Below are 16,897 nucleotides of genomic sequence, written 5' to 3' on the forward strand. Positions count from 1 at the left end.
GACCTTGTTGGATCCAGTACTGGGATCACACGATCACTTATGACCCCTTCCCGCTGTACGTATAGCGATGCGGCCTTCTGTGGATACTGACCAATCTTGTACAATGCTGAAAGCTTTGCCGCCAGAAGGTCGAGGACAAAATAGGGAATCATCCTACAGCTTCCCAGTCCTGACCCCATTTATTTGGCAGTATTATACGGACATTGTTTGATGGTGATCTTTGGGCATCATATGGTAGTATTACAGTCAGGTCCATAAATATTGGGGCATTATATACATTGCTATGAAATATACAGGAGAATACAGCACCATATACAGCAAGGTCCATAAATATTGGGACATCGACACAATTCTAACATTTTTGGCTCTATACACCACCACAATGGATTTGAAATGAAACAAACAAGATGTGCTTTACCTGCAGACTGTCAGCTGTAATGTGAGGTATTTACATCCAAATCAGGTGAACGGTGCAGGAATTACAACAGTTTGCATCTGTGCCTCCCACTTGTTAAGGAACCAAAAGTAATGGGACAGAATAATAATCATAAATCAAACTTTCACTTTTTAATACTTGGTTGCAAATCCTTTGCAGTCAATTACAGCCTGAAGTCTGGAACGCATAGACATCACCAGACGCTGGGTTTCATCCCTGGTGATGCTCTGCCAGGCCTCTACTGCAACTGTCTTCAGTTCCTGCTTGTTCTTGGGGCATTTTCCCTTCAGTTTTGTCTTCAGCAAGTGAAATGCATGCTCAATCGGATTCAGGTCCGGTGATTGACTTGGCCATTGCATAACATTCCACTTCTTTCCCTTAACAAACTCTTTAGTTGCTTTTGCAGTATGCTTTGGGTCATTGTCCATCTGCCCTGTGAAGCGCCGTCCAATGAGTTCTGAAGCATTTGGCTGAATATGAGCAGATAATATTGCCCGAAACACTTCAGAATCCATCCTGCTGCTTTTGTCAGCAGTCACATCATCAATAAATACAAGAGAAGCAGTTCCATGGGCAGCCATACATGCCCACGCCATGACACTACCACCACCATGCTTCACTGATGAGGTGGTATGCTTAGGATCATGAGCAGCTCCTTTCCTTCTCCATACTCTTCTCTTCCCATCGCTCTGGTACAAGTTGATCTTGGTCTCATCTGTCCATAGGATGTTGTTCCAGAACTGTGAAGGCTTTTTTTAGATGTCGTTTGGCAAACTCTAATCTGGCCTTCCTGTTTTTGAGGCTCACCAATGGTTTACATCTTGTGGTGAACCCTCTGTATTCACTCTGGTGAAGTCTTCTCCTGATTGTTGACTTTGACACACATACACCTACCTCCTGGAGAGTGTTCTTGACCTGGCCAACTGTTGTGAAGGGTGTTTTCTTCACCAGGGAATGAATTCTTCGGTCATCCACCACAGTTGTTTTCCGTGGTCTTCCGGGTCTTTTGCTGTTGCTGAGCTCACCGGTGCGTTCCTTCTGTTTAAGAATGTTCCAAACAGTTGTTTCGGCCGCGCCTAATGTTTTTGCTATCTCTTTGATGGGTTTGTTGTGTTTTTTCAGCCTAATGATGGCTTCACTGATAGTGACAGCTCTTTGGATCTCATCTTGAGAGTTGACAGCAACAGATTCCAAATGCAAATAGCAGACTGGAAATGACCTCTGACCTTTTATCTGCTCATTGCAATTGGGATAATGAGGGAATAACACACACCCGGCCATGGAACAGCCGAGAAGCCAATTGTCCCATTACTTTTGGTCCTTTAACAAGTGGGAGGCACATATGCAAACTGTTGTAATTCCTGCACCGTTCACCTGATTTGGATGTAAATGCCCTCAAATTAAAGCTGACAGTCTGCAGGTAAAGCACATCTTGTTCATTTCATTTCAAACCCATTGTGGTGAATTGTCAGTGTCCCAATATTTATGGACCTGACTGTATATGGACGTTATTTGACTGTATTCTTTGGGCCCTATATGGTAATATAATCTGAACATTGAATTTTCTTTGGCAATGTTATATGGGCACTCTATGGCAGTATTATATAGACATTAACAGTAATCTTTCAGCACCATATGGCAATGTTATGTGTACACTGTGGCTATTATACAGTTTGCCCAGTGGGCTCCACAGATCTTAAATTGGCGCAACCATTATCAAATTTTTTGCCAAGTCAATGCCCCAGCAAATGCAGCTTCGCTGGTCCATGACAACGACTCCAAGCTTTACCCTTGCATTACATACATACAGTATATGCGATAGTTGCCTATATGGCGGTGAAAAAGCAGAGGAGCAACTGCAACAGTTGCTCCAGGCAATGAAGCCGTACACAGGAGCAGCTGCAAAAATCGGAGGACTCAGAGCAACGCATGAATATTTTCCTGGCGGCTCGTCTGATGTGCAGATCGTCTTTGGAACACGATTGTACAGTAGATATCTGTATATAGCAGCGTATTTCACTCCAGTCACCTCCACAGCTGCCTTCAAAATTCTGGTTGCGGTTTCAAACCTGTCACTGCTAAACTGACAGACTACACCCCAAAAAAGGTCACCCCATCATATACTTCATACTACTGCATTTTAGGCTACGTACAGGTAGTGAGCTGCGAAAGCCTGCAACATAAAAGAGAGCAAAACTTTGAATGCAGCTTTGGATGTGAGTGGAGTATAAGGGTTCATGTGTATCAAGATCAGCAGAGGACGAGCCAAGCGAAGCAAAACCGTATCTTATGTAACTGAAAACTGTAAAACAGCTACACTGAAACGCAACGCTGTCCAGTAATCCACCGCCCGACCAGATGACCACCCATGGTCTGTCACACTGGGGGCGAAGAAATAATTATAAGGGGGCAGTGCAGGGGGACCAGGGACACAGAGGGGTTGATCCAGTCCAGACGTAAACCATAAAGGGGTTGTAAAAACATGGCAGATTTTTTCCAAAAACAGCGCCTCCCCCGTCCGTGGGTGTGTGTGGCGCTGCAGCTCAGCCCTGTTTACAGAATGGGGCTAAGCTGCAATACCTCATGCATCCTGTGGACGGATGTGGCGCCGTTTCCATAAGAAATCGGCAACGTTCTACTAGTCTTGGACAACACCTAACTGTTGTATTAAAAGCTCTGCAATTTTGTAAAAAGTATTTATTTTATTTTTCAATTCTTCAGCTTTTTCAAGATCTCTGCATATCATCAGTGAATAGAAACATTATTTTTTTACACTGAGGCTGATAATTCTGCTTAGTGGTGGCTCAAACAGCCAGGGGTTTGTTACAATGTATCAAGTCTAAGTAAGTCCGTGCTCTTTCCAACAAAGGCCTACTAGATGTCTGAGCAGGACAAGGTCAGGAGGGGTGGTCGGCTTCTGGATATAACCAGGAGGGTTTCCATTCACTGACTGTAGGGATCTTAGAAATGGAGAAGAAGTAAAAACTTGCCAAACACCTTTTTAATGGTTCCTAGAATCCCCTTTTGATTTCTATCTTTCAGTTTATATTTTGATATAATCTATGTAAAATGTAATCATTTGATCCTTGGTTATATATATTCTGTATCATACTCCAAAGCTTCATTCACAATTCTGCTAACTGGAAACGGTCAACAAGCTTGGTGCCAGACACATCCCTAACAGATCTGAGCTCCTATAAAGCAAGGTGTAAAATATGACCATGCAGGAAATGCTGGGGAAATTCAGCTCTGAAGCATAACACAAACTGTAATACATTCACTCCACCAGCAGAATAGTGAGTGCAGCTCTGGAGTATAATGCAGGATGTAAAGGATCAGAACAGGATAAGTAATGTATGTACACAGTGACTGCACCAGCAGAATAGTGAGTGCAGCTCTGAATTATAATACAGGATGTAACTCAGGATCAGTACAGGATAAGTAATGTAATGTATGTACACAGTGACTGCAACAGCAGAATAGTGAGTGCAGCTCTGGAGTATAATACAGGATGTAACTCAGGATCAGTACAGGATAAGTAATGTATGTACACAGTGACTGCAGCAGCAGAATAGTGAGCGCAGCTCTGGAGTATAATACAGGATATAACTCAGGAGCAGTACAGGATAAGTAATGTATGTACACAGTGACCACCAGCAGAATTGTGAGTGCAGCTCTGGAGTATAATGCAGGATGTAACTCAGGATCAGTACAGGATAAGTAATGTATGTACACAGTGACTGCACCAGCAGAATAGTGAGTGCAGCTCCGGATTATAATACAGGATGTAACTCAGGATCAGTACAGGATAATTAATGTATGTACACAGTGACTGCACCAGCAGAATAGTGAGTGCAGCTCTGGAGTATAATACAGGATGTAACTCTGGATCCGTACAGGATAAGTAATGTATGTACACAGTGACTGCACCAGTAGAATAGTGAGTGCAGCTCTGGAGTATAATGCAGGATGTAACTCAGGATCAGTACAGGATAAGTAATGTATGTACACAGTGACTGCACCAGCAGAATAGTGAGTGCAGCTCCGGATTATAATACAGGATGTAACTCAGGATCAGTACAGGATAAGTAATGTATGTACACAGTGACTGCACCAGCAGAATAGTGAGTGCAGCTCTGGAGTATAATACAGGATGTAACTCTGGATCAGTACAGGATAAGTAATGTATGTACACAGTGACTGCACCAGTAGAATAGTGAGTGCAGCTCTGGAGTATAATGCAGGATGTAACTCAGGATCAGTACAGGATAAGTAATGTATGTACACAGTGACAACCTTTTTCAGCACATTCTTCCCATATATAAACCAGTGTCGGACGGCCCCCCATCTACGTTCAGGCAGTGGGCACACACAATGCAATGATACTACAACATCGACAACTACACTGAAGTATGCAGCAAGGGACAGGTGGAGACGAGAGTTGGCACAGCACAAGATGGCACAGACAGAGCTGCAGTTCGTTTGGTACCTAGAGGGTGGCTGAGATTGTATGGGGCTCTTAGCTTCAGGACTCTTCACCACTGGTGGGGTTCTATGGCAATGGAATGAGATAGCACATGAATAGAGCAGACTGCAAGATTTCTTCCATGCACTGAGACTGCTGCTGAGACGGGCACCTACCTGGACAGTAATGAGGGCACAGGCTTTTCCACTGAATTACTTCTCTCCCATGGTTTTTTCCCCAAGTCTGTAATGATATCACATCATTAGATAATCCAGGCAATGATAGAAAGTCTTTCCATAGACTGGAGGCTTTAGGGCATCACCACATGGAAGGCAAAAAGCAGCAGAAGCCGCTGTGGATCCATGAGATACATGCGGGAAATAATGCAGATTTCACTGTAAGCATTACAAAGTGTGGGAACCCCCAGCGTACCCTGCAAACTAGATGGGTACGTGCACATGAGGCCCCGGCGCTGAATCAGCGGGAAAATCTGCAGCGTCTTCACAGTAGCGGCAAATCTCATCCACACATTAAAAGAATATATAATATATGTAGAATCTGCATGAAAAATGACATGCAGTGTGGGTGTTAAAGGGGGTGTCCGCCTTTTCTTACTGATGATCCATCCTTTGGATAGATCAGCTTTTGATCAGTGGGGGTCTTTTTCAGAAGGCAGCAGCAGCAGCACTCCTAGTTCCGCTGCCGCCTTCTTGCTGCTTCCCGTGGCCAGTGACGGCACGACTATAAGTCACGTGGCTGCCGCCTTCTCGCTGCTTCCTGTGGCCAGTGACGGCACGACTAAGTCACGTGGCCTGGGTGCAGCTCAGTCCCATTGAAATTAATTGGGGCTGAGCACGATACCAAGCACAGCCGCCATCAAATGGGCGGCGGTGTGCAGAGGGAAGGCCGCGGCGGATCGCCGGTGCCTTCTTAAAAAAAAAAAAAAGGCTGATCGTGGGGTGAGATGCTGAAGAGCTATCCGTAGATTGATGGCGGGACCCATAGATGACTTTCTGCCACAAAATTCCTCCCGTGTGGACGTACCCCTAAAATCCACAAACCTTGTCAATTTCTACATCCGTTTATTTTACACCGCGTTTATCCCCTTACCCTAGCCTTAAGGGCTCATGCACACAACGTAATTCTTTCCGTGTCCGTTCCGTTTTTTTTTTATGCGGAACCCTTCATTTCAATGGGCCCGCCAAAAAAACGGAAGCTACTCCGTGTGCATTTCGTTTCCATACGTCCGCATGTCTGTTCTGCAAAAAAAAAAAAATAGAACATGTCCTATTATTGTCCGCATTGCGGTCAAGGATAGCACTGTTCCATTAGGGGCCGGCTGTTCCGTTCTGCAAAATACGGAATGCACATGGATGTCATCCGTATTTTTTTGCAGCTACGTTTTTTGTGGACTACAAAATACATACGATTGTGTGCATGAGTCCTAACCCCAATGAACAGGGAGAGCAGCATTTATACGCCATTGCCCCGTTTACTCGCTCCGATGACGCTGCTTCGGCAGTGAAACGCGTTGGGTGGATATTCGTTTTTGTCTCTGCTATTTTACTTGTGTCTCCATGTCCGTTATAAGACGTGTAATAGCATCGCTCTATGAAAAGCTATTTAGCTTCGCCGTCAGAACATTAATAACTGCATGGGATACAAGTGTAATTAACCCGCACCATACAATTAATTTTAATGGAAACAAACCACAGGTCTATTTATCTAGATACACTGGAATTATTGCCTTCCCTGAGCGCTCAGCTCATCTTTGGGTCCTTATGGTTAGGCCTCATGCACATGGCTGTGCCGGTTGTTGCGGTCCGCAAACCGCGAATCCGCAAAAAACGGAAGCCGCCCGTGTTGCCTTCTGCAATGAACGGAACGGGCGCCGGCAATGTAAATGCCTATTCTTGTCCACAAAGCACGGACAAGAATAGGACATATTATATTTTTTTTTAACAAGGCCACGGAACGGAGCCACGGATGCGGACAGCACACTGAGTGCATGAGGACTAAGCGTATACGTTTTTTTCCCCCAGTATTTAGATCCTCTGCTGGATCTCAATACCGAAAAACAACAACGCAAGTGTAAAAGTAGCCTAAAATCAGTTATGAGGTTTTCTGGTGAGGTTGCAGTAATGGACGCAAAACCGAATGACGTCCATTCATCCTACAAACGGATATAACCAAGGTCACAATATGGGTGCGTTTAGTGTCCGTATTATGGCTGCAATATCGGGTCTCCTGCAATTCTACAGAATTAGACAAACCCTTTTGGGTGCCCTCTATACATCTATAAATGCTTCTGTGCTCGTGTTACCTGCAGAGTTCTGAGGTGTGGGACCCCGCGTGTTGGGAGAAGACGAGAGACTGGCATCTTCCTAAACATAGAGGAGCACAGTGATATATATTATAATATAACAATAGAAACAGTAACAATCTCTACAATTACTACAGAATATCAGACTCTGAGATGAAACTGGGCTAAGAATACAGATTATTGGGAGCCTGGTTTATTAGAAGGTGGGAAGATTAATAGTCACTTACATTTTGGCATTCATCTTCTTTTTTGTCCCCAGGTTTTTCTGTCTGTGAAGCTGCTTTTCTTCTGCAACAAATAATAATATCAAACACTGCTGTAATATAACTACTATAATACTGCCTCCTATGTACAAGAATATAACTACTATAATACTGCCTCCTATGTACAGGAATATAACTACTATAATACTGCCTCCTATGTACAGGAATATAACTACTATAATACTGCTCCTATGTACAAGAATATATCTACTATAATACTGCCTCCTATGTACAAGAATATAACTACTATAATACTGCTCCTATGTACAAGAATATAACTACTATAATACTGCCTCCTATGTACAAGAATATAACTACTATAATACTGCTCCTATGTACAAGAATATGACTACTATAATACTGCTCATATGTACAAGAATATTACTACTATAATACTGCTTCTATGTACAAGAATATAACTACCATAATACTGCTCCTATGTACAAGAATATAACTACTATAATACTGCCTCCTATATACAAGAATATAACTACTATAATACTGCCTCCTATGTACAAGAATATAACTACTATAATACTGCTCCTATGTACAAGAATATAACTACCATAATACTGCTCCTATGTACAAGAATATAACTACTATAATACTGCTCCTATGTACAAGAATATAACTACCATAATACTGCTCCTATGTACAAGAATATAACTACTATAATACTGCTCCTATGTACAAGAATATAACTACTATAATACTGCTCCTATGTACAAGAATATAACTACCATAATACTGCTCCTATGTACAAGAATATAACTACTATAATACTGCTCCTATGTACAAGAATATAACTACTATAATACTGCTCCTATGTACAAGAATATAACTACTATAATACTGCTTCTATGTACAAGAATATAACTACTATAATACTGCTCCTATGTACAAGAATATAACTACTATAATACTGCTCCTATGTACAAGAATATAACTACTATAATACTGCTCCTATGTACAAGAATATAACTACTATAATACTGCCTCCTATGTACAAGAATATAACTACTATAATACTGCTCCTATGTACAAGAATATAACTACTATAATACTGCCTCCTATGTACAAGAATATAACTACTATAATACTGCTCCTATGTACAAGAATATAACTACTATAATACTGCTCCTATGTACAAGAATATAACTACTATAATACTGCCTCCTATGTACAAGAATATAACTACTATAATACTGCTCCTATGTACAAGAATATGACTACTATAATACTGCTCATATGTACAAGAATATTACTACTATAATACTGCTTCTATGTACAAGAATATAACTACCATAATACTGCTCCTATGTACAAGAATATAACTACTATAATACTGCCTCCTATATACAAGAATATAACTACTATAATACTGCCTCCTATGTACAAGAATATAACTACTATAATACTGCTCCTATGTACAAGAATATAACTACCATAATACTGCTCCTATGTACAAGAATATAACTACTATAATACTGCTCCTATGTACAAGAATATAACTACCATAATACTGCTCCTATGTACAAGAATATAACTACTATAATACTGCTCCTATGTACAAGAATATAACTACTATAATACTGCTCCTATGTACAAGAATATAACTACCATAATACTGCTCCTATGTACAAGAATATAACTACTATAATACTGCTCCTATGTACAAGAATATAACTACTATAATACTGCTCCTATGTACAAGAATATAACTACTATAATACTGCTTCTATGTACAAGAATATAACTACTATAATACTGCTCCTATGTACAAGAATATAACTACTATAATACTGCTCCTATGTACAAGAATATAACTACTATAATACTGCTCCTATGTACAAGAATATAACTACTATAATACTGCCTCCTATGTACAAGAATATAACTACTATAATACTGCCTCCTATGTACAAGGATATAACTGCTATAACACTGCTAACATCTCCACTGTGACATGGATATAAAGTTGCTATAATTAACAGCAGATTATTTCATTATGACTTGAACCTTTTTGCCAGCAGTTTATTCATTTCCTCCATCAATCCTCCTCCGCCTCCTCCGCTACTTGTTCGATTGGCGTCAGTTTTGGAAGCTCCGCAGGGACTAGAACTTCCTGAAACATCTTCTGGCTTCAAAGAGAGAGAGAGAAAAAAAAAAAACTTTAAAACTATATTTTGCGGCTGAGCCTCCCAGGATTAGGTTCTGCCCCCGAGGACTGAGTCTTCTGTAACGTCCTCTCCTCCGTATACAGGGAATGTATAGACAGGAGTCTCACCCGTTGTACTTTCCTCAGTTTGGCACCGGCCAGAGCTGCTGCCAGCCCAGACGCTGGGCTATCTTCATACACCACCCCTTGGCTTCCCCCAGCTGGTAAAGGAGGGGCAGGTGGCGGGGTAGCTCCTGATGGCGGTGGAGGACCAGGTGGTGGCGGAGGTGCAGGTCCACTGGTTGGAGCAGGCGCTACCCCAACTGAAGCTACCATAGTTGTAGAGGAGGGATGGCCAGGAGGGACCATGGGACCTTCAAAAACAAAATGAGGCCTTCTGTTAGGTGTAGGGAAACAGTGGCAGGTAAGTAGCTGAGGACAGTAAGTACTACCCTGCCAGTAACATTCATAGGTGCGACATACAGGAGTTGCTCTTTGTTTGGTTTCCCTTTTAATTCTCTATTTTACCATTTTGAATAAATGTTACAAAAGTTGATACTCTGAACATGTAGTGAGAACAGCATTGCTGCCTGGAAACCATCAGCAATTGATCTGATAATGGCTTTATTGTATATTTTTTTTATGTTTTAGCCATACATTCTACAGCTCAAATCCAAATGGTCTGATCTCCGTATCGACCCCTCGACGGCCCTGGGTAATTGTGTTAATGAGCCCGACCGCTAACAGTACTGTGTTTGCCATCCACTGATCGGCCCATTCACAGCACTGAAAGAGACGCATTAAGTAAAAGTAATAGAGCAGCCAACAGCAGCTTACTGATGGTTTCCATGAAAAAAAAAAAAAAAAAAAATTTGTTTTGTTTTTTGGGTTTGTGCAGCCAATGTTATAGCTGGGACGCCAATTTCAAATAGGGATTTTCAACAGACTGTGTGAAAAATATCTCTTTGCCATATACACTATACAATCTGTAGGAAATAAAATCTATTAAAAATAATAAAAATAATTACCCTCCACTGTCCTAAGGGGCAGAGGTAAGTAGGACTCACTCACCTTGTGTCGGCTTTTAATTGGCAGCTTTGTAAATTGTTAGATGGACTTGGCGACTTACAATAATAGCGCTACCTCTGTTCGCAGTTTTTACAGTATGTAGTGCTGCAGCTCAGCCATTTAAATAATGTGAACTGTCCTCAAGATAGGTTACCAATATCAGATGGGTGGGGGTGCGATTCCCGGATTCCCACCAACTAGCTGTTTGAAGGGGCTGCGGTGCTTAGAAGAGCGCTGCAGCCATTTCATTGTGTAGCAAGCACAGTGCTGTCCATTGTATAGTGGCTGTTCTTGGTATTGCAGCTCAGTCCTATTCACTTGTATGGGACTGAGCTGCACAATGGCCGCAGCACTCGCCCCAGCACCACACCCCCTTCTAACAGCTGACTGGGAGGGGGGGGGGTCAGGAGTCGGGGCCCCTCACTGATCTGATATCATAAGGCTAGGTTATCAGTATTTAATCTGCCATAACAGACACAACCCTTGGACAGGTGGGGCTGTGTTTCTGTTAGAGGAGAAAGCAGTCATGCTTTTTAATTCCTGGACGGCCCCTCTAATTACCCTAATAAACATCAGACCCCGTTACGAGTCGGGTTTCTGCAATGGGACGTAACGCGGGGTTTAGGATTTGTAAAACAGCAACAATAATAACCTACGAGGCTTAATACAAACACATTCTACATAAAGGAGCAAAAGATACAGTTGCAGGAGGGCGCGTGAATATCAGAGATCTGTCCGCAGATGGAGTGCCCCTTTAATCGCAATGAATTACTTGAATTAAGGGGGCGCTCCACTTTTTAATTCCCGCCAAGTCTGCCCTCTGCTGGGTAAAGACACCTGGGATATATAGAGCACATTGTAATTCCACCATTTTACCAGTACTTGTGGGTGGCGCTGTGCAGCCCTTGCCATATGTCATATACATTCTAGGGTGCATTGATAAGTTACCCCCCCCCTCCCCAAACTACCAACTGGGCCACAAGAAATGATGGCGTACTCCTACCCACAGTTCTTTGCAGAAGAACTACATTACTACATTTTTTTTTTATCATGGAAGCCAGAAAAGTTTCCATGCCTCTTATCATACTCCAATCACATCCAGAGCAGTTCTGAGGATTGTACTGGTTCCCAGTTAGCTCTCAGGACCTCCAACACATAGTCCCAGTGGGACCTGTCTGCTCGGCAAGCATTGGGTATCCAGATCAAAATGAGCTTGCTCAGCCCATGGTCCTCGCCATCCAACCAGCTCCGACTTCAAACCTCCCAGTAACCCCCGGCTGGATCTGTTTCTGCTGAGATCAGTATTCCCAGTAGTTTGCATTACGAATGATCACTGCTAAATATTTCCGCGTAGTAGAGTGACCACGAGACAACCCGTTAGGACATATCCGTAACTCCAGCTGTTGTGAAACTACAACACCCAGCATGCTCCATTCACTTCTGTGTAACTTCCAAGAACAGCTGAACAAATGGTGCATGCTGGGAGTTGTAGTTTCACAATACCTGGAGTGCCGGAGGTTGTCAATCCCTGCACTAGGAGATCGTCTCCTGCTCCTGTCCATGTATTCATGCGTTTGAATGGCAGGCGTGCAATACCCCATTTCACCTGTAGTGGCCACTGCAGGGAAATGCATGTCTTGCTGGAGGTCGATCCGCCACGATCAGATGATTGCTCAGTCGGATTCTATTTAATAAGAGGTTTGGAAACCTTCTGGATGTGAAAGGAGTATGCAACATGATACAACTTCAGCTATGTAAAAGGATGTCAGGCTAGTCGAGGCAAGTTTCTTTAACCACGGAGCTCCCCTTTAAATCGGCGGGCAAGACATTTACTGCTTATTGAGCGGCTTGTACTTACTTAACTGGGAAATGGCGGATGTCATGTAATGTGTAGTCCTCTTGGACAAATTCAGCTCAGATACAGCAGCATAAGGAGGAGGTAATGAGACAAAATGTGATGAGGACTGGTATGACGGTTGACAGGAGCTATGGAAAGGTTGAGCGGAAGCATGAGTCAGGGTCCCAGCCGGGCTGGCAATGACTGGCAACTGAGGGAGGGGTACAGTTTCTAGGCAGGACAGAAAGGAACGGTCGGAGCTTTTAACTTGGGCTTTCTGAGAACTTAATGGAATCTGAGTGGAGCGCGGTTCATCTGCTTGGTCATCTGGCCCTGTCTGATGAGGTACGTTTGGGTTTTGGACCATTTTGTCAGGACCTCCTCTGTTCCTGACGTTCTGGGCAGGTATCACGGGAAGAGTCGCTGGAATAAGGAGTTGAGGAGACACGTTCTGGTGAAGGCCTGGTGAAGCCACAGCAGGAGAAGAAGAGCGGGACGAAAACGACACAGGGGTATGCTTTACAGACTGATGAGAAGAAGTTAATGGAGAATGGGAACTGGAAGGGTTTGGAGGGGATAGGGAGATCTGCTTGACGCTTCGGGATAGGGTCCCGTTACTTGGCCAGATTGGAGAAAAGGCAGAAGCTTGGGAAGAGGAAGGCTCGAATCCGGAAAGACTGTGAGACGGCACCTCTGGGGAATCGCTGGTTCTGTTACAGGACTTTTGAGAGGACAGATTACTGGGTTCGGGGACAGGAGATGCTGAAGAGATAGCTTTGGCGTAAGATGGTGGCGGGATAGCGCCAGCGGAAGGAGATGTTCTGTAGTTATTGTAGTCAGGAGGAGGAGACTGGCAGTGGGTGGGGGAGGAAGGTACGTTTATCTGAAGGGTGGAAACTAAAAGAAGAAAAAAAAAATAATAAAATGAAAAGAGCAAAACGGGCATTTATCAAGGGCAACAAATCAGGCAGAGGGGAGCGGGGAGCGTGAGAGACAGATGGGAACAGAAAATAAAAGATGGCGGCATGCAGAGACGGTCATGGGTACAAGTGAAATAACAACCAGAGGTCAACGTATGTAAGGAGCATAAAAAGCAGCACATATTTAAAGGGGGTTTCCACTTTGAACAAAAATAAAATGTTTTTTCCTTGTGTGTATTCCTAAAGGACATTGGTGAGAGTCGTTCCCCAGAAATGAGACAGCCCCCTTCCCGAGTAACCAAGCTTTGGGACCTGCTTGGTTCCTCTAGGGTGGTTCCTCAATGTCTCTGCTAAAAGAACCGCTTGCTGATTGGCTGGAGCAAAAGCAGCTCTGCCAATCAAATGTGGTTGGGGATTATGGAGGGCTGATCATCCACTGAAGCAACAGATTGACCCTTCTGTCGTAAAGCTGCTCCTAGACTTGAGATTTTGGTGACCATCTCTTGTCTATGGTGGCTGGGACTCGAAGACCAGGATTTAGGGATCAGACAGGTTGGTTTACAGGCACTAGATAGGCCTAGCAGCCACTTATCTCAACCCTGCTATAGAAATGTGAGGGCATGTATATGGCGGAGTCGGGCGGGTAGGTTTAGGTCCAGCTCGGGTTGTATTATCGATCCGTAGGGGAATCCCAATGACTCGATAAATGATAACATTCTGTCTACTTTAAGCCACCACTAGAGGGAGCTAAGTGCAAACTCAAATCTGAATGCAGTGCCCCCCCCACCCCCACCCCAGCAGCAATCACAGCAGTTAAAAACCCACCCCCTGCGTGTCCTGCCGCCATTGTAGGCACACCGCTGAAGATCAGGGTCCTCGAGGAGACACCTCACCAATGTTCTCTAAATGTAGATACAAAGGAACATTCTATCTCTGCTGGAAGGAAACCATCTGTAAAGAAATCACATTCTTAAGTACCTGATAGCGTCATTATCCAGCAACCTCCTTATAGATTTAGGGCCTAATACAGGCTCAAGCCCGAGGCCTCAGAATTGAAGGGGCAGTGTCTTTTTTGGGGGGGGGGGGGGGGGGGGGGGGGATTCATGTTAATAATACATACCTCACATCTCAGGCAAATAAGGACACTTATGGCTTAACTCAAGAAAGACTCACTCATGCAATCTCCGGCATGCACCGCCACAGTCTTTCAGTTACACGTTAATGTAGAAAGGGTTAACTATCCATATCCAAAATCACTACAAGCACTGTGTGATGACTTACAAAACCAGGGAGATGTGCTGCACTCAAACCCTAAACATGCTGATGTATCTCCTCCCGTGCCATTGCAATACTCCAGGAAGCTGAGATACGAGGAGCTGTTTGCAGAGACTATTGAGCTACTTTAGCCGTTGTTCTCTGCAACGTGGATGGAAATGCAGGGACAGCGCCACACCTGTCTCCATAGGATGGCTGAGGAACTGCAGCTTGGTTCCATTCCAGCTACAATACCAGACACAGCCTTACGGACACGCGTGGCGCTGTTTTAGCGCCACCGTGGTTTTGTAATCCTGAATAACGACTATGTTCCCGTCTGAAGAGCCATCAGGTATGTGCAATAGATCTTAAAGGCGGTGGCATTTACAGTTTGCTCTCCTTGTGTATATAGCACCAACATATTCTGCAGTAGTGTACACAGACGGTGTCCGAGAAAAGGCCGTTCGCATTGGGAAACCGTCATCAAGCAGGCTAACTGCTGATGCTGGATCTCATTATGGTCTTAGTTTGTATTCCTGCTATGGACACCATAGATGTGATGTAATTGGGGCATTGAGGGGAACAAAAGGCAATCTTAAGAAATCAGCCGGACCTACAGCCCATAACCAGCAGGACGGCAGCACAGACTCACAGGGTGGAGCCAGATCCGTCAACAGCAGCTACTAACGGGACCCTTCTGTCTACACTTGAATCAATAAACCCGTATGAGCAGAGCGCACGCACCGCGCAGCTATCCGGCGGATTCCTCGGGACGTACACGGTATAAATCTGTGTGATCTCTCCACCGGGAGCCGGCAGAAGAAGCGCACTAATACCGAAAGCACAGCCTCCTATCAGCCAGTGTATCTAAGCCTCCTGTGTGATACTGTCAGTCTGCTGTATCTAATCCTATTGAGTGCGATACTGTTGCTTTGTAACTAAGCCTCCCACGTGTGATGTCTGCTGAGCCTGCTGTATCTAATCCTATTGTAGCTGCGCAGTGTATCTAAGCCTCACTGTCTGTTGGGCCTGCTGTACAAAATCCTGCCATATGATATTGCCTGTTGTGCATCTAAGCCTCCTGTGTGATACTGTCTGCTGAGCCTGCTGTATCTAATCCTGTTGTGTGTGATACTGTCTGGTGTGCAGCATCCTCAAACTGCGGCTCTCCAGCTGTTGCAAAACTACAACTCCCAGCATGCCTGAACAGCCTACAGGTATCTGCCTACAGCAGGGGATTGTGGGAGTTGTAGTTTTACAACAGCTGGAGGGTCACAGTTTGAGGATTATCCTCCTGTGTGATACTGTCTGCTGACCTTCCTGTATCTAATCCTGTTGTCTGTGATACTGCCTGGTGTGCATCTAATCCTCCTGTGTGATACTGTCTTCAGAGCCATGTATCTAAGCCTTTCATGTGTCATACTGTCTTCAGAGCCATGTATCTAAGCCTTTCATGTGTCATACTGTCTTCAGAGCCATGTATCTAAGCCTTTCATGTGTCATACTGTCTTCAGAGCCATGTATCGAAGCCTTTCATGTGTCATACTGTCTTCAGAGCCATGTATCTAAGCCTTTCATGTGTCATACTGTCTTCAGAGCCATGTATCTAAGCCTTTCATGTTTTATACTGTCTTCAGAGCCATGTATCTAAGCCTTTCATGTGTCATACTGTCTTCAGAGCCATGTATCTAAGCCTTTCATGTTTTATACTGTCTTCAGAGCCATGTATCTAAGCCTTTCATGTGTCATACTGTCTTCAGAGCCATGTATCTAAGCCTTTCATGTGTCATACTGTCTTCAGAGCCATGTATCTAAGCCTTTCATGTGTCATACTGTCTTCAGAGCCATGTATCTAAGCCTTTCATGTTTTATACTGTCTTCAGAGCCATGTATCTAAGCCTTTCATGTGTCATACTGTCTTCAGAGCCATGTATCTAAGCCTTTCATGTGTCATACTGTCTTCAGAGCCATGTATCTAAGCCTTTCATGTTTTATACTGTCTTCAGAGCCATGTATCTAAGCCTTTCATGTGTCATACTGTCTTCAGAGCCATGTATCTAAGCCTTTCATGTGTCATACTGTCTTCAGAGCCATGTATCGAAGCCTTTCATGTGTCATACTGTCTTCAGAGCCATGTATCTAAGCCTTTCATGTGTGATACAACCCAAGAGAC

At 43.8% G+C, this 16,897-nt stretch overlaps 1 protein-coding gene across 7 annotated transcripts in view; it reads right to left on the reverse strand.

Annotated features, from left to right (window-relative positions):
- Positions 1–16,897, reverse strand: part of EVL (Enah/Vasp-like) — a 111,821-nt gene that overhangs the window by 3,554 nt on the left and 91,370 nt on the right. For 3 of the 7 annotated variants that reach the window (XM_040412676.1, XM_040412673.1, XM_040412675.1), the window contains 7 exons: positions 12,572–13,447; positions 9,775–10,019; positions 9,507–9,628; positions 7,452–7,512; positions 7,225–7,285; positions 5,078–5,144; positions 4,926–4,988 (listed from right to left, as the gene is read on the reverse strand). In XM_040412676.1, coding sequence (XP_040268610.1) covers positions 4,926–4,988; positions 5,078–5,144; positions 7,225–7,285; positions 7,452–7,512; positions 9,507–9,628; positions 9,775–10,019; positions 12,572–13,447 — 1,495 coding nt within the window. The remainder of the gene's footprint in view (positions 1–4,925; positions 4,989–5,077; positions 5,145–7,224; positions 7,286–7,451; positions 7,513–9,506; positions 9,629–9,774; positions 10,020–12,571; positions 13,448–16,897) is intronic. The other 4 variants (XM_040412674.1, XM_040412677.1, XM_040412678.1 and 1 more) reach the window with 4 other exon arrangements.

Source organism: Bufo bufo, chromosome 11 (genome assembly GCF_905171765.1).
Source record: "Bufo bufo chromosome 11, aBufBuf1.1, whole genome shotgun sequence".
NCBI lineage: Eukaryota > Metazoa > Chordata > Amphibia > Anura > Bufonidae > Bufo > Bufo bufo.